This window comes from Oryza glaberrima, chromosome 11 (genome assembly GCF_000147395.1).
Source record: "Oryza glaberrima chromosome 11, OglaRS2, whole genome shotgun sequence".
NCBI lineage: Eukaryota > Viridiplantae > Streptophyta > Magnoliopsida > Poales > Poaceae > Oryza > Oryza glaberrima.
The window spans coordinates 2,495,580-2,514,295 of record NC_068336.1 but is presented as its reverse complement, the minus strand read 5'-3'; the positions used below and the strand labels follow the sequence as shown (position 1 = coordinate 2,514,295).

General features: G+C 38.1%; 2 protein-coding genes across 2 annotated transcripts; one reads left to right on the top strand and one right to left on the bottom strand.

Annotated features, from left to right (window-relative positions):
• Positions 1-306: 306 nt before the first annotated feature.
• Positions 307-2,217, top strand: LOC127754283 (transcription repressor OFP8-like). Its single transcript, XM_052279762.1, has one exon. It carries the CDS (start codon positions 647-649, stop codon positions 1,391-1,393), a length of 747 nt encoding a protein of 248 aa, XP_052135722.1. The 5' UTR covers positions 307-646; the 3' UTR covers positions 1,394-2,217.
• A 4,568-nt stretch (positions 2,218-6,785) lies between these two features.
• On the bottom strand, positions 6,786-8,216 carry LOC127754281 (transcription repressor OFP13-like). The gene has a single exon (XM_052279760.1). It carries the CDS (start codon positions 8,086-8,088, stop codon positions 7,066-7,068), a length of 1,023 nt encoding a protein of 340 aa, XP_052135720.1. The 5' UTR covers positions 8,089-8,216; the 3' UTR covers positions 6,786-7,065.
• Positions 8,217-18,716: the final 10,500 nt, after the last annotated feature.

The following is an 18,716-nucleotide window of genomic DNA, read 5'->3' as shown; positions in this document are numbered from 1 at the left end:
CGTCTAAGCCAACAAACAGATTGGCATTTAAGTTGTTAAATTCTGATCTAATCATTCAAACTTTTTTTTCGAGAGATTAATAAGTTAGTATAGATTAAAAAAAATCAATCGCCTGACAAAAGGATAATATTGCCCATATTTCGCAGGCACATTCGTAGGGGAAAAAAAACTAGAAACAGCAATGCGTGTTCAGCCATGAATCCTGCACACGTTTTTAGAATGAAGATTTTGCGTCCGAACTTTCACTTACGTTTTCCATATATATAGTTAAATTATGTCATTTTGATCAACACTTGGTACAGTAGTACACTACTCTGCAATTGAAGCAGGGCAAGAGAGAGAATTAAGCAGGTCAAAGTCAACTCATGCAATGCAATGCAAAATGGTGAGTTGATGAGCAACCCTTACCAAGCTAAGGCCACACATGGCCCAACCACTAATCAAAGTCTAGCTAATTAATCCAGCTTACTTAATTAATCTAATTAATCACCCTAGCCTTAATCAAACCAAGCATAAATAGCTAAGCAGCTGGGCGCAAAAGCTAGCTTGCTTGGCCACTGCTCGTCTCTTGTCCACCACGAGATCGACGAACACCATCGATCGTAGCTTCGCGTAGCTTTGATTGGTGCACGTGTTCGAGCTCGAGATGTCCACGTCCATGGCGCGGCGAGGCGGCGGCGGCGGCGGCGGTGGGGGAGGGAGGCATCAGTTCCCGGTGGGGCGGCGGCGGCGGCACGTCCCGGTGGTTGACTCCGGGTGCGGATGCCGGCCGCGGCGGCCGAGGCTGCTCAGCCTCGCGTCGTTCATCTGGCCGTCGTCGATGTCGTCCGCGTGCAAGCAGGCGGCGGCGGCTGCGGTGGCGGTGCCGGCGAGAGGTGGCGGCGGGGGGTCGAAATCGAAATCGTCGCCGTACTACTTCCGGTCGTCGTCCTCCGCCGCGTCGTTCTCCTCCTCCTCGGCCGCCACCACCTACAGCACCGCCAGCTACTACTCCTCCTCCCGCGGCGGCGGCGGCGGCGGCGCCAAGAAGAAGAAACAGGAGGAAGAGCCGCCGTACCTTGCGCCGCCCAAGGGCAAGGCGGCGGCGAAGTCGCCGAGCAGGAGGAAGAAGAAGACGGCGGAGGAGGACGACGGCGGCGGCGGCGTCGGGGTGGCGGTGGAGAAGGAGTCGTCGGACCCGCGCGCCGACTTCCGGGAGAGCATGGTGCAGATGGTGGTGGAGATGGGGCTCTGCCATTGGGACGACCTCCGCTCCATGCTCCGCCGCCTCCTCGCCCTCAACGCCCCCGCCCACCACGCCGCCATCCTCACCGCCTTCGCCGAGGTCTGCGCCCAGCTCGCCGCCCCCTCGCCGCCGCCGCCGCTGTACGGCGGCCATCACCGGCGCAGCTAGCTGATCAGTCAACCATGCATCGGATGCCACGTCATCAGGTGAAGTTACCGGGCGGTGATATGATATGATAGGATCTCTCCAACGGCAAAAGTAATTAAAATGGCTCCTAGTACTACTACTGTACAACAAAAGCTATTTAAAATTTGATGAAAATTTAAGCAAAGTTGGCTGGTACTAGTAGTAGTACAGGTGCTTGCTTTAATTTCTGTACTTTATGCAGTTCATGTTGGGTAATTAGTCTCTGTTTAGTACTCGTAGTACGTGTGTTAATCTCGTTTTGTTTAGGAGGTTAATTGGAATAGTTAGTTAGTTAATTGGATGTGTTTGTGTGTGTGTGTGGCCTTTGGTTTTGCATGAAGGTCCATAGAGAATTAAGGCAAGCAGCTATAGTCAGTTATTGTTACAAGTACGTGCTTTAATTATGTAATTAAATATGTGATTGATCAATGAGGAATTTAATTAGGAGTGTGAATTGGATGTGTTTGTGTCCAGATTAGCCTGTGACACTGTGGGCGCTTCTTGTTTGGCCAAGCTTGTGACACCATCTGTTCTTGTCACGGCTGACGTGTCATCGTGCACGTCGGTCTCCAGAAGACTGAAAACAAAAAAACATGATCACGTATTCTCAGGTCTCTTCCCTTGTTTGCTTAATTGGTTCATTCTGATGTAAGAAGATATATCTTGTTAAAAATGCTTATCGATCTACAAAGACAACTAGCTTCGAAGATGTAAACTGTTTTAGTTAATTATAAAAAAAACAAAGACAATTAGTTACCAACTCAGTCATAAATAAACGATGAAACCAATTCGATATGGTTGAAATCTCCCCTGTAATAGAGAAATTTTGATAAAATGAACTATTTTCATGAAACTCTGTAAAATTCTTGCATTCTTAAGATGCCATAATAGTGCAGAAGATAGTTATAACGGATACCTATAATAGTTATAGAGACATAGAATATGGTCATAGGGGAGGAGATCATGAGGTCGATGGTCAATGACATGTCGATCAGGGAATGTATGGGGTTGGGTAGGATTAGTAAAACGAGAGCCGATTTGAGCCATTGGATCTCCACCGAAAGACCAAATTCAACTGTATTGGCCTTAATTAGAAAAGGGGCAATTTCTTCCGTGCCACTAGAAAGCTGATGAGGTGTAGAAACAAGAGTTGATATTTGGTAGAAACTCGCTGACGTCGTATCTAGCGCTTAGCGCTAATGGGTAGGATTAGTGTTTAGCGTAATTTTTATAATAAAATAATAAATAAATGTACGAGTTGAATTTTTAAAATATGAGTCGAATATTTCGACTTTAGTGTTGAAAGTTTTAAATTCAAGTTAAAAGTTTTCATAATTTCAGTTGAAAATTTCAAAAATTTAGAGTATTTTAAAAATTTTAGTTGAAAGTTTTCATAATTTAGGTTGAAGGTTTCAAAAATTTTGGGTAGAGTATTTTAAATTTTGAAATTGAAAGTTTTAAATATCGATTTGAAAGTTTCAAATTTGAGTTTACAATTTACTCTGTTTTTTAAAAAATTGAAATAAATCTCTTTTCATGCATCTATTACAAAATTTTACTTTCAAATACAAAATTTAAATTTTGATAACTTTCCATCCCTCCTAGAATAATTAATGTAGAAAAATACCCATGTAGAAAACAAATACCCATACTCACTCCGTCCAAAAATAACTCAACCTAGGTGAATTGTGTAGATTAGTTGTTTTGTAGAGTTATTTTAGGACGGAGAGTAGCTCCTTCGGCCCACAAAGTTCATCGAGAAGGAGTGCAGGGGCAGCTGCGCGGCTGCACGGACGTGTGCATGGGGCGTGTTGCTGGTACAGTTGCACCAATTAGTTTTCTCAATTTTGGAAATGCGATATCTATCTATTCCTTGGAATTCATGGTGTTACCAACCTTTGTGGGTTTGCTTGAATCAAAAATAGAATTCGATGAATTTCGAGCGAAAGCGACGAATCTCGAGAGGCCGGTCTCCGTGATTCGACTGGAGTCGCATTTGAACACCTGTTCGAAACTATAAATATTGGGCCCGGCCGACTGTACCATGTCAACAGTGTAGATGCAGCCCATCCATGGCCTGCCCTAGCCCAGCTCAGCATTTCATGTTTCCTCGTCCTTCGACCGATTGGTAGCACAATGTAGTGCTGGGCTGTCATGACGAATCAACATTTCAGGCTCTGAACTGAATTGCATCTATCGATTCGTTTCATTCAACATTTCAACTGAACAAGTGTACCACAATTAATCCTCCTTGATCTGCGTGCTTTATGTTGAGCAGGCTGGCCATTTTCGGTGTCAAACTTGCTTCAGCGTTGCGTTTTTACCACTCCACAATACCCCAAGAGTAATTTGCGCATTGATTGCAGCCATTTACTAGTCATTAGTAATACTAGCACTTACTCTATGCAGTATGACAGTAAGGAGGAGTACTGTAGTACTTCACATATACAGCATACAATGTGTGTGCATATTTACTTTCGCCTGAGAAAGTTCAGAGCAAATTGTAAGTCTGAAGCTGGAGCCATGTAGGAAGCGCATGCCTGAATTCATGGCTTATGAGTTCATTTATATTCATATCTTAATTCAGCTTATGAGTTCATTTATTTCCTGCATGATTACAACCACTGAGGATTTTATATATATCTTCACCAGAGAAGTCCAGAGGCAAATTTCTTCAGTTCTGATCATCCTGAAGCGCATGGCATGCCTCATACGACATGAGGGAGCACTATTATATTCAGGGCCATGATCTGATCGATACTGGACTAGTGGTAGGTTTCTGAATTTCAAATTGAAGTTTGAGGTCGACGGTCTTAAATGCAGCGGCAACGAAACCAATGCTGCTGTTGGCGGGCGAATTACGAAATTCAGGTAAAGCATGGATCGATGCATGTCAGCTCTTGAAAGGCTCAAATGACCTAAATCCGATGCACGGCAGAACAGGGCACAGTGCATCTGTAGCCCTCACTCACTCACTCATCAGTAGCAATGCACGGATCGAGTGGTACGCTGCTGAGTCTGAGACATGCAGTGATCGAGATGTGCAGCGAAATTACTCCTCCTGTGCAGTGTCCCTCTTATTTAATCCTAGTACTATATGCAGTCCCAACAGATTCAGATTATTGTTATGGTCCATGGATGATTTTATTGAAGGATAAGGCAAGAATTTTGCCTTATAAGTAATATATTGAGAGAGAAGAAATGGTCCACGGATGATAGACGACACTGCAAGTATATGACCATTATTCAGTGGCGCAAATGAATAAATTAAATAGGAGTGGTAGAAATTAAGTTCATAACTTGGTTTAAAAAAGCTTCCTACCTAATAAACACTAATGAGAAAAGTTTTTTTAAAGGAAAAAAAAACTATCGCTTAAGAGCTTAGAAAATGTGCCCACGATAACCCGAAGACTGAGATATAGTGAAAACGGTGAAAACGCGCCTGTGAAAGGAGAAATTAAGAGGGAGGAAAATTACCCTAGTGTTTGAGTAGTTGAAGGTAAGATGAAGATAAATTTGTGATTGATGGGATAAGTATTATTATAGGATTGCACTTATTTGGGATAATATTTAAATCTAAAGTTGTACTTATTTTGCAACGGAGGTTGTACCTCATTTTATTTCATAGTCCTAGTAGACCCCATATATATATATATATATATATATATATATATATATATATATATATATATATATATATATATATATATATATATATATATAATATTTTTACTTCTGTAAAATTTATGTGAAATTTTTTCTCTCAAATCAAAGAAGCCTCCAATTATAGGATCACAGGCTTAACAGTACTAGCAAAAACATTGCAGCAGCTGCACATATACAATAATGTGCTCACTGACTGATCAATAATCACCGGCAAGTCGCAAGGATGATGACTTGTTATCAAGACAACGTCAGTTTCTCGCCAACCAGCTACTAGCTAATTAGCCAGCACTGTACAGTACTCCAGTTTGGTATCATATCATGTAATGGCCTTTCTACTGTGCACGCAAAATGCAGCAAAGGTACTCCTATTTGGTAGTACTACTACCGTTAACCAATTCAATCATGCATTAATAATAATCTAGTACTCCTCCAATGTGCACATGCATATGCTAGTAGTGTGATCTAGTATATATAGGAGTAATATTGCTCTAAATCAGCATCTACTATATTACAAGCAGGTCGGCTGTCTAGGTAGCTTTAGTACTCCATCTCGCATGTCATTACTCGCGTAATCACCGCGGGATTAAGGGCTACTTTGTGTCCAATTGACGCTAACACAGCATCAGTACTAGTTTAGTGCTAACCAATACTCCACTAGTATATATGCATGCCACGACAAAATATGCTAGAACTATAGTTACTCCATCTTAAAAAAAAAACCCCTGGGTTTCGTATCCGTTTTATATAAAATTTTTTTGCATTAGTATTTTCATTGTTATTAGATAATAAAATATGATCAATACTTTATGCGTAACTTGTCTTTTTAATTTTTTCTTAATTTTTTCAAATAAGACGGACGGTCAAATGTTGGACACGGAAATCCAGGGTTTGTCTTTTTTTTTTGGACGGAAGGAGTATGCTAGAAGAAATTTCGGCTAGAGATAAATTAGGGGGAAAGTGGAACTAGCTAGTAACTCACTGATCCAATGGTTTGCTTATTACTAATCCAATTAGGCCCTGTTCGTTTCTTATGAAAGTGGGAGATAAACTTTTGGATTAAAATGACATGTTTTTTAAATGGTTAAACAGTGTGCTTTGTGCGAAAACTTTCTATATGAAAGTTGTTCTAAAATATCAGATTAATCCATTTTTCAAGTTTGTAATAATTAAAACTCAATTAATCACACGTTATTAACACCTCATTTTACGTGAAATACTTAATCTTTATCTTCAGGACATTCAAACACCACCTTAGAGGGAATTTTTCATGGATGATTAATTGATAGATTATGGATAATTGCTTATAGAGAAGAATTAAATGTTATATATGTACTATAAATCCAATTAAGAATATTGAAATAGAAAGTTTTTGAACAAAATTGTAGTTTGAGAACGGTTGGTACGCATAATTATCCATAAGAAAATAGGTTGATTAATTAGAAATAATGCCCCTTATTCTGATGTATTTATATCTGCAGGACAGTTTTTTTTGTACTAGATGCTGGGAATTAAGTGACCAGTTTTTGTACAACAAAAATCAGTTATTGCGATGTACACACATTTCACTCGTTGTACTGGCTAGTTCAATTTTCAGGGATGAATGCATGGTGTGCATTGCAAGTTTAATTTCAACAAGTAAAAACAGGGCAATGTAATAACTAGGCAAAGCACAATTATTATAGCACAAATGTTTGCAAAAAAAGCATCATGATGAATTGCTCCTTAAGTTAGAGACCGTTGAATTGAAGAGTCAAAGCTAGTATCTCATTTTCATAATACAGTATGGAGCTCCCTAATTAATACTATATGGTACATTGGATCCCTCCAACCTATATATGTGCACCAGGTTGTAAATACTATACTATCAAGACAAAAAAAAAACATAAAACCAAACTAAAAAAATTCCAAAAAAAACGTACATTTTTCAGATCTAATTCCAGGATATCTGCTGGATTAATCACCAAGATCAAATTAATTAGCAGAATTAATCAAGAATTAGCAAATGTACTTGGTGCTAAGCTGCAGCTGCTAGCTCCCAGTGAGATCATCACTCTTGCTTCTTCTTCTTCCTCGAGATCATCGGATGATCCACCGCCGCATGGACATGGCTCCATTGTTGCCATTGCGGAGGAGGTGGTGATGGTGGTGGTGGTGGTGATGTCGCAGGCGGTGCTCGTGCTGGCGGTGCTGCGGCCGCTGCTGGTCGTCGTCGTCGTCGTTGGGGTGGTGCCGGTGGTTGTTGCGGCGGCGGCGAGGCCGACGAGGAGGTCGACGAAGGCGGCGACGATGAGGGCGTGGTTGTGCTTGCCGTTGACGCGGAGGTACCAGACGAGGAGCTCCTCGAGGGCGTCCCAGCGGCGGAGGCCGTGCGCCGCCACCATCTCCTCCATGGACGACCGGAAGTCGCTGTACGGGTCCTCCGACTCCACCGCCACCGCCACGCTCTCCTCCACCAGCGACGCCGGGGGCTCCGGCAGCTTCTCCTTCTCCTCGTCGTGGAACACCGGCGCCGCTGCCACGGGCTTCATCTCCGGCGCGGCGGCGGCGGCGAGGATGGAGTTGGTCGGCGGGCCGGGGTCGAAGAAGAAGCGGTCGGTGGAGGTGCGGCCGAGGCTGCGGATGACCGCCTCCGACCACTCCTCCGACGCGGTCGTCGTGGAGAAGCTGTCGCCGTCGTCGTCGTCGTCCACCACCCTGCCGTCGTCGTCGTCGAAGCAGGAGTAGCCGTCGGCGGCGGAGTAGTCGAAGTAGACGGAGTTGACCGTCTTGTACATCTCGCCGGCCATCCTTCTCGCGGCAGCCGCCGACGCCGCCGCCGCGGCGCTCGTACTGCAGCCGCCGTCGCGCCTGGATGACACGGTCCGGGGTCTGTTCCCGCATGACGGCCACGGCCACGGCGGCGGTGACGGCGAGGTCGTCGCTGCTGCACCGCCGCCGCGTTCGTCGTCGCCGCCGCCGGTGACGACGACGAGCCTGGAGAAGATGGAGGTGAAGCCCTTCTTCTTGGCCATTGGATCGACGAGACACTGTGGCTGAGCTTGAGCTAGCCTAGCTAGCGAGGTGCATGTGTACGTAGAGAGAGAATGATGGGAGAGAGAGAGAGAAAATGAGATGGAAGCGAGGAGGAAGACGATGGAAGAACATGGATGGGGGGAGGATGGGACCGTGGGTCATGTGCCTGTATTTATCTACTCCTCTGTACCTGAAAGTTATTTCAGGTTTCAGAATTCAGAGATGGCATTTGCAAACGCAGCAGAAACCAACCTTGGCCATGTTCAGTTACTTTTCAAAAAAAAAATTTAAGTATACGAACACACTTTTAAAGTATTAAACATAGACTAATAACAAAATAAATTACAGATTCCGCATGTAAACTGTGAGATGAATCTATTAAGTCTAATTAATCTATCATTAGCAAATGTTTACTGTAGCATCATATTGTCAAATCATGGCGTAATTAGGCTCAAAAGATTTGTCTCTCAATTTACATGCAAACTGTGTAATTGGGTTTTTTTATCCACATTTAATGTTCTGTGCATGTGTCTAAATATTTGATGTGACGAAATTTTTAGAAGTTTGAAGTGAACTAAACACTCTTTTTCTGTGTTTTTCAGAAATTTTTTTGTACTACTAACAAACGGTTGAATTTAATTAATGTCATGGAAACTGTAATTTATTTCATGTTCTAAATGGAGGTTTTTATTTAAGATTTAATTGGGTATGGTTACTGGAATGTGAGAGGTGAGATTTTGGTGAATAATTGAGTTGTTACCACTCCCTCCATTCCACATTATAACTCTGTTCCGGTTATCTTCAAAGTCAAATATTTTCAAGATTTATTAAGTTTGTAAAATTATAGCAACCGTTTCAAGAGAAAGCAAATTCTCCCTCTAATATTTTTATAAGGTACTGGTTAGTTCAATAACCAGCGTCATATATTAAGGGACGGAAGAAGTATAATAAAAAAGTTTTATATTCAACTGTGGATTTATTAATAGTAATCTAGTGTTATAGTTGTTGCTAAATTTACAAATTTTTCTATAAGCTTAGTGAAACTTTAAAAAAATTACTGTATTATAACATAAAACATGGGGAATAACTGTAGCGAAGAATTCACATCTTGTAATTATTGTAATTAAGTAAAGTTGATGAGCAATGTACAGTACTTGCGCATGCATTGGATTGAATTGCATGCGAATCTAAGGTTTTGTACTTTTGTTCACTGCTGCTTTGTACCTAACTGGAGTGGCCTGAACAGTGATCGATTGATCCAGGACACAAAACAATGGAGATATTACTCATTACTGTATCATTCATCCGCCTACCAGCAACTGGTTGGTGAGGGCAGTAAATATTTTGCCTAGTACTAGAAGATAGATAGATAGATCACAAATTCACGATCTACCTATGAACTGGGCTGCTAGATGACAGATCAAAGGAGGCCCAGCAAGCTTGTGCTAAAATGGAAAAATGAAATGAACAATTGCTGGATGTTTCAGTCCTTGCACGCACTCCTCCCAAATTCAGTTTCAGCAATTTGGCATTTCTGAATTTGGAGGTTTGACTTAACATTCAGTTTATTTAGATATTACCATACTGAATATTGATTTCTTTTCTGACTTCGGCCGAGTTTTAGTTCCAAATTTTTTTCTTCAAACTTTTAACTTTTCCATCACATCAAAATTTTCCTACACACATAAAAACTTAATGTTCCGTGCAAATAGCGTTTATATAAGTGTCACGTGACAGCTTAATAGCGTTTCTACAAAGTTTAAGGGACTTATATACTAAAAGTTAATTAAACTTCCAATAAATACTACACACATAAAAACTTCCAACTTTTCCATCACATTAAAATTTTCCTACACACATAAAAACTTCTAACTTTTCCATCACATCGTTTCAATTTCATCCAAACTTCCAATTTTAATGTGAACTAAACGTACCCTTCGATATGTTGTGGCCGTTTAGTTGGATGGTTATTTATGTTAGTAATTTCCTGTGGGCTAGTGGATGGAAAGAGTAGTCCTTTTATAGATCAGATCGGTAGTAATGGTTGGGTGCAATTACCCCAACGGCTAGTGGTAGGATTGCATTTATGGGTGAATTGAAAGAGTACTCCTACTTGCCTGTGAAATCTCATCTTACCGACCACTCACTCATGCATGATGCTAACCCAAGTACATTGTATCCGTATTTTTTAGATATTGGGTAATTAAGTACTTCCTTATATAAATTCACTGCACGTATATTTGATACCTTTGCTTTGCTCCATGCATAAACTCTTGCAAGATTACTTTTTCTTGTCGATCTGAGATCTTTGATTTGCAGTGTTGTTTGATAACCCTCTCCTTTCCCTTTCCTCTATATCTGAAGTGTGAGAACGTCATGCGTGCGCTAGATTGGCTTACATTCAGAAGCATTTTTTAAAAAAGAAAGTAATATTTTAGAGTGGAGAGAAATTGAGAATGAGGACGGTTCATTTATTGGTCATTTTTTTATATGTAAATGACAACAACTATAAGATTTATAGGTGAGTTCGGGGGTGTAAATTGTTAAAAGAAAACTGATTCCGCTTGGATGTTTGATGCGAGGGAATTCGTCGGACACTATGCACCTCCTATATTTCCCCGACAAATGCAGAGACCGACAAGCATCGCACACGTAATGCACTTCTCTACCCAGCAGGTTGCCTCTTTTAGACCTATCATTGCCTTCGTCACGGCCATCATCATTGACATCCTCCTGATCCAAGATGTCTTGGAGGAGAGGCAGGTAGATGTTGCGACGGACATAGATATAGCAAGGTTAGCATCAGAGGTGGCACGTCGAGAAAGACGGTGCTTATCTACCGCATGTGAGATAATGCCTTAAGAAGTGGCAGATAAGGATCGATCAGCATTTCATAGCCCTCTGCATCATAGTTGTTGTTCTGTTCCGCGCTTCCACCATCAGATCAATAGATGAAGATGACAGATTCAACCACTGAAATAGAGGAAGAAGGCAGATCTAGAATGATAGGTTATTGTTGAATATTTTTTGATGATTTTGTTGCAATCCTTTGTTTATCTTGTTTTGATTTCATTGTATTCGAGTTTTCTACTAGACTCCCTGTTACGTTGATCGAATGTTGTACTTGCAAATCACACATAACACATTGACACGAGCCATCTTGTCAAAGGCATACGAGCTGTGTACTTAGTGTCCTCACCGTTTCCAAGTTGCTCGACAATATATTTTTTTCCTTGATGCTGCAATCATTAATTTTGAATGTTTACATCTTACACGATTAGTTGATCACTAACTTGTAGTCCTATTTCTAACATTTAGTTCAGATTTGAGAGGTTGCATGCATGATCTGTGCTGGAAACTTGTCGATCTCTCGATCAAATCCTAGTTAGTAGTACTACATTTGGTTTGCAATTTGGCTGGTCGACTGATGACCAGGTCGATCGGATAACGCGTTAATTCCACCACCAGCTAGCCGGTTGCTCGCCCTAATTAACTTGATTAATTTGTCCTAGTTAATTATATTCCATCTCCAAAAATGATACTCTAGTCGTCGTCAACCTATTAATTTTTCGATCTCCCCAACCGAGATAGGCAGGAGAATCGATCATATTGCAACGAAACATACATATATACATGCAGAATTTATAATTAATTAGTTAATCAGGCAACCACAATTTATCATGCATGCAAATTAATATGAAATGGAGCAAATCATGGATGATCTCGTGGTGTCTCCTCAGCACCCAACACCCAATTGCAAACTGGCTGCAGGTTAGGTTAAATTCGGCACCGCGATCGTATTGTACGTGCAGTGCCGTTGGCACGTGAACACATGTGTGCACAGTTGACCTAGCTATATACGAAGTATATTTATCCACGTACGTTACCACCCTCCATTCATGTATTCCATTCCGCAAGTTTGGAAAATATGTAGTGGAAACCATGTACTCCCTCCCGTTTCGAAATGTTTGACGCCGTTGACTTTTTAGCACATGTTTGACCGTTCGTCTTATTCAAAAAATTTAAGTAATTATTAATTCTTTTCCTATCATTTGATTCATTGTTAAATATATTTTTATGTAGGCATATAATTTTACATATTTCACAAAAGTTTTTGAATAAGACGAACGATCAAACATGTGCTAAAAAGTCAACGGTGTCAAACATTTCGAAATAGAGGGAGTATGTAGTAGAAACTTGAAAACTACCGTTGGATCGAAGAATGAAAGTACGTTTAAGATTAGTCCACGTCATGATCACTCATGAGTAAAATTTTTACTCATGAGTAAAATTTTTACTCGTGATGATGTAGACGAATCTCGGATATTCATTTTTTATCCAACGGTAGTTCCTAGGTTTTTACAACATATGTGGTTTTCACCATATATTTTCACCCGCAAGTTTAGTGTAGCTCATTTAGTTGTCCATCCGTTTATCATATTATAAGTCGTTTTAACTTTTTTCTTAGACAAAATTTTTTAAGTTTGACCAAATTAATAAATGAAACATAGTAACTTAGTTTTACAATAGGAAACAAAACATATTATCAAAATATTCAATGTTACATCTAATGAAAACTAATTTGGTGTTATAGATGTTAAATTTTTCTACAAACTTGGTTAAAGCTAAAAAGTTTGACTGAAATAAAAAATTAAAATGACTTGTAATATGAATAAAGGTAGTACTAATATCTTTGATTTTAAATACTACCACGTCCTAAAATTTTAGTAACTCTTTTTAGCAACAAATCTAAAAAAATGGTTATATGCTGAACATATTTATTGTTTTGTGAATTATATCTGCTTTAGTACTAAAACAAGAGTCCAGATTAATTAGATACAGCTTGTTATAACCGAAAGACGATCACTCGTCGCACATAACGAGAGCACGTAAAAAGGTCAAAGAAAAGATGTTTCATTGTTCCATTCTTGCTGAAAAAAACAACCTATGTACGGTGACAAAAGACCAAAGCTTCCGGTAGCTAACACTACTGCTGCAGAAGATGTTTTTTTTTTTTTTTGAAATTGCTGCAGAAGCTGTTACTATTGTGCGAAGAACTTGTTGCTTTGTGCTCCCTGTAGTGATATCTTGTCTTTATAGGAATCATCGCCGTTCTTCCCCCTGTTGCTTTGTCGAGAAGCAGCAGCCAAGACAACACCGACGATTTTCGATAAAAACTATGCTTAAATTGATGGTCTATATATTATAACACTATATTCTAAATATAATTAGCATGCTACAATAATAATAGACACGTTATGACACTAACGAATAAAATTTCGGATCCACCAGCCATGCAATGCAGATACCATTAATTTCGTAATATATCGTTGGCTTATTGTTGCAGACACTTCTCAGAACACAGCCGAAAAATACAGTGAAGGATGGACGGCACAACAGTCAGGGTTCGTTCAGTCAGTTCTCAGCTCCCTGTAGCTTCAGATAGGATTCTTAATTGGTTGGCAATATATTAGTATGATTCTTAATCATGCATCTCTCGGATGGATGGATCGATCGACAAGCTCCATTGATTCTGAATTTTCCATGTGGCCGGCATATGCCTATATGTTTATATCATTATATTGGAAACTGAAGTACGTACTGAACTGTCGTTTGTTCGTGGCCTAAGCCGACTATATCAAATACTGCATATTAATTAATCAGTAGATTATTGAACCAACAGCACGTACTCGAGTCGATATTAATCAATCGAGAAAAAACAGTAGCTATACTTAACACAAGTACGAGACAAACGGAGCATGTACGTGATTGTCGTCTGAAACTGTGGATTAATTATGTCTGCATCAGTTAGGAATTTGCACGGTTTTCAGGGACAGACATTAATTAACTTCTTGATCTGATGACAATGCGCGGAATGCGCTCTCTTCTCTGCAGCTTCTTTCAGCTTGGTTCTTCGTCAGATAGCACTAAGATCGAACGGTGATTCGGTACACGAGTTGCCGGTGAAGTGTCGATGTGAGATTACGTTTGATTCGATGACACATTCCTGTGAATATAATCCATTCTTGTAGGGCATTCAGATGTTGTTTATTTGTCGATCTCATCATCTGAAGCTGGTAGAGTGAGTTGGAATGAAACTGTCACAGTGTCACACTTTTGACAGTACCTATCGAACAGACAGAGATTAGTAGTTAATTACTCGTACCGTAGTAGTCACCTCTTTAAGTTTAAACTAGCTAACATATAGACTTTGCAAATTAAAGAACTTGCAAAGTTGCAAATCATACGGCATAATTGAGGAGATGAACAGTGCAGAGATAGGTTGAGTTGGAATGGAACCATCACTCTGTCAGAGAACATATCGAATATAAATGATGGAGCTAGTAGCTCGATCTCGTGGCCGTGGCCCGCCGGCGATGACGACGGCCGACGGTGCACAATGTCATTAGTGAGATTGATTGATTGTTTGGGTAGCAGAGCATTTGCAGTGTCACAATCGCAGGGCAGATACAGAGAATGCTTTGCAATTAACTTTTGGTTTGCAGTTAACCAGCTGTTGGTTGTCCAGTGCAGCTGCCATCGCTGCAAATTCAATTCATTCCAATTTGTCACAACAGGTGTTACTGCTAACTGTTCCCTCCATCCAAAAGTCTTTATCATATTTAACTTTTTTTTTGTTTATTCAAATAATATGGTCATTTTTAAGTCTCCATGCATTAGAACTAAAGAATAAAATGAAAAAATTGTCTTTCGTTTTGTTGTGCTAGATTAAATTGTTGGCTGAAACCCGATCAACCATCTTATTATTTGTCGATTATATGCGTACGTGCAGTTTCTTGGTTTTTGTTACTTGCGGGATGAGTTAACTTTTTCCTATCTTAGTGACAAAAGAAATAGTACGTCTTAGACTTTTCTTATCTCTCATAGTCATTAAGTCATACTATCAAGTCCTTGTCAAAGGGCCTGCAGTTTTGCTAACCATGACAGCAAAATACATGGTTTCATCGAACATATGCAATTGAACATAGAGAAAGTCCAATAGTATAACCATTTACAAAAATCGTCATACCATTAGTCAGTATTAATATATACTCCCTTCGTCTCATAATATAAAGGATTTTCGGGTGGATGTGACACATCCTATATCCATATTCATTGTACTAGTCAAGGTTGTCCGTATTCTAGTATCTTACGATACTACGATCCTACCAAGGCAAAATGATACCGATCCCACCTAGTATCCTAATTTTCATAGTATCTCGATCCAACTATTCATTACTACACGATCCTATGAAATCTTAGGTGATATCCCGATCTACGATCCCTACGATATTACAAAACATTATTTAAAATAACATGGTTTGAAAATAATGTAACTAAATATGCTCAAATTTATATGAAAATCAATTAAATATATCAAAACCAATGTGGTTTCTCTTGATAAATGTCTCTATTTGCATGACATATATCATTACTATATTTTTTTTATATAGAATGGCTATATATAATTAATATAAATATTAATTAAACTTAAAAAAGAAAATCTCATAGTATCCCGATACTACGGTACGATCCTACGATACGATATTACTTTGAGCAAAACGATACTACCTAGTATCCCGATCCCGACAACCTTGGTACTAGTAGAATGTGTAGGATGTGTCACATCTACCTAAAATCCCTTATATTATGAGATAGAGGGAGTAATATCATGCTATAGCGCACAATTCTTTAGATGAACATGGCAAAAGTTATCTATCTATCTATTATATACTAAAAGTCCATGAAACTTTCTACAAATGCTCTCAAGCCGCCATGTGGACTTCTACAAATGCTCTTAGGTCGTCACGTGGCATTCTATAATCTCACCGTCGATTTTTTTTTAAATCGGTAGACCCATTAACTTTAACCATTAGATCTCCATCTAAAAAAATAAATCTGGAGTCCCTACTTTTTTTAAAACAAATTACCATATTTGCTCTATAAAAACAAAGAGGAGAACACCGTAGACAAGAGGTCTGGATCGGGCAGGGAACGTTAGTATTTTTTTTCTTTTTTTTTTCCGGCGGCATACATACGTACTCCACGTTAGTATTATTTTTTCCTTTTTTTTTTTTGCAAACAGTACTTTTCCTTTACACCTTCTGAAAACCGTACTACTACTACGCACATCGTACGTAGTGTTAATAGATATATAAAATCACATCTTACCGATTTAAGTGAAAATCTACAGTTAGATTTTTTTCTTTTTCTTATAATTTTTAATAATTCTTTTAATTGAGAGATATGACATGTGGTGACCTACAAGCTTTTATATGAGTGTCACGTGACAGCTTAATAGCGTTTCTACAAAGTTTAAGGGACTTATATACTAAAAGTTAATTAAACTTCCAATAAATACTCTCAAGCCGTCATATGGCCTTCTACAAACGCTCATAAATCACCACGTGGTATTCTATAATCACACCGTCGATTTTCTTTTAAAATGGTGGACCCGTTAATTTTAACAATTAGATCTCCAACGCAAAGAAAATAAATCTGGTATCCCCACCACCGACACTTTACGTTCATAAGGTAAAAAAAGGTAGTACGTACTCCTTCCATCCTCCGAATCTCCCATCCTCTCCTATTTTCTAGCTAAGTTATCCTATTTTCTCATTAACACTCAATATATCAAAAAATAATTCGGACATCTAAATGATCACGACTCTCAAGTTATAATTTTATACTCAGTTTTTGTCAATTGTTGTGTTATTTATAATTAAATATAAAACTAAAAATCCATATTACTCATATTTTATCTAAAAATTAGATCGTGCTGCCGTTCTAACTACAAATGTCAGGGCCTAATGGTACGCCCATAAACACTTCTAAGTTGATCTCGCCACGTAACACTCTAATAAATTAGAAAAATCTATAAGTATGACAAATGAAAATAAAACATCTAACAATCGCTTTCCACTTAAATCGATGGATCCACTATTTTATATGGTTAGATCTATCTTTAAAAAAAAAATCCCAAAACCCCCTCCCGTTCCTCCCATTCCTCCGATTCCTCTCTCCCTACCATTCCTTCTCTATTCTTTTTTTATCTCCATAGTAACTAAATCCTACACTTTCTTTGTGATAAAAAAAACTCTCACAAATGGACTCCGTCTAACAAGTCTAGCCAGTTTCCCCTTGTGTCATGTGCTTTTCTTCTCTTTCTCCTCAAGCTAGCACTTATAGAAACAACGTAAACTAGACTTTAAAATACTCATAAAATTTTAAATCGTATATTCATTTATGATATTTCTACACTATTGTAATTTTCAATTAAATCAATAATTTAATATCTGTATTGACTTACATTGTGAACCACATCTATCCACCTTTAAGCCTCCAATAAATAAAATAGAATACTAACATTTCTCATTAAAAAATTAAAATATATCACCTTATGTTTTTAATAAACAGTCAACCCATTATTTATACCATGCTAGACATCTAATCACCTTCTTCCAACTCCTTCTATTTCAGATTATAAGTCATTTTAAATTTTGTCAATATGAATTACTTGAATTAGTTTATAAAAAACATAGTAATATTTTCAACACAAAACAATCATATTATAAAAACATATTCAATTTTGAATTCAATAAAAATAATTTGGTGTTGTAAATATTGATATATTTTTCCTCAACAGTGGAAGTAGTTAATTTCTCTTAACATGCATATATGGGCTATTTACTTATACTTGATCATAATTAGATGCACTTTTATAAATAAATGATCTTTTTAGGGATAAATAAACGTTCCTAAGATGATCATAATATCTAAATTATACATATGATATCTGATGTCACTAATAGATTACAGAAAAAACTTTTAATTATATCATTTTTTATGTCATAACGTGTACCCCATCTAGGATCTATTTGTCATACACAACACATTGAAAACATTTAAGGGATGCCTTTATCTCATGCCAAGTTGTATAGCCTTAACCCACTTATATTTCCATTCTAGATTGCAGAGATCAAAACATTTAAGAGATGCTTGATGGAATGGAAATCTATAAAAAAATAACATGATAAAAATAATTGAATACTGAACTTTTTTTTTCTAAATTTAACATTTTTTAAAAAAATTGATACCCATTCTAAATAGCAATGTTTTAATATTTTTGGAGTACTGAAATAATGAAAATAACTAAAATTTTAAATAAAATATAATAGAAAATTTGAATTTTTCTGTATTATGTTGGAAACAAAATCTAACATAATTTCAGTTCAAAGTATACAACCCTAAACTACAACTTGGGAGCGATAAAAGTCTTATTTTTCTAATATATTTTCTCATAGAGAAAAACATTTACTGCTAAACTGTAGTTTCATACTGCAATACTATACACACAACTAAATCAATATTTCAACATATTCAGCTCATAATTATATGTAGTCGTATTAGGCATATTTTTAATAGAAAATATCTTCAATTAATATATCCTAAAATTCATAAAGACATATATATTATACAAAAGAAAATTGTTACTCAGAGTTTAGAAAGTACAAAATTAAGTTATGCTAAATATTAAAAAAAGAAACGCATTACGTACAAATGATATATAGTTTCATATATTTTTTTTCTTATAAAACCAAAACTGCATTGTTTTAAGTAATTTTAG

Excerpts from the sequence above, each read along its gene's own strand:
- LOC127754283 (XM_052279762.1), top strand. The coding sequence starts at position 647 with ATGTCCACGTCCATGGCGCGGCGAGGCGGCGGCGGCGGCGGCGGTGGG.
- LOC127754281 (XM_052279760.1), bottom strand. The coding sequence starts at position 8,088 with ATGGCCAAGAAGAAGGGCTTCACCTCCATCTTCTCCAGGCTCGTCGTC.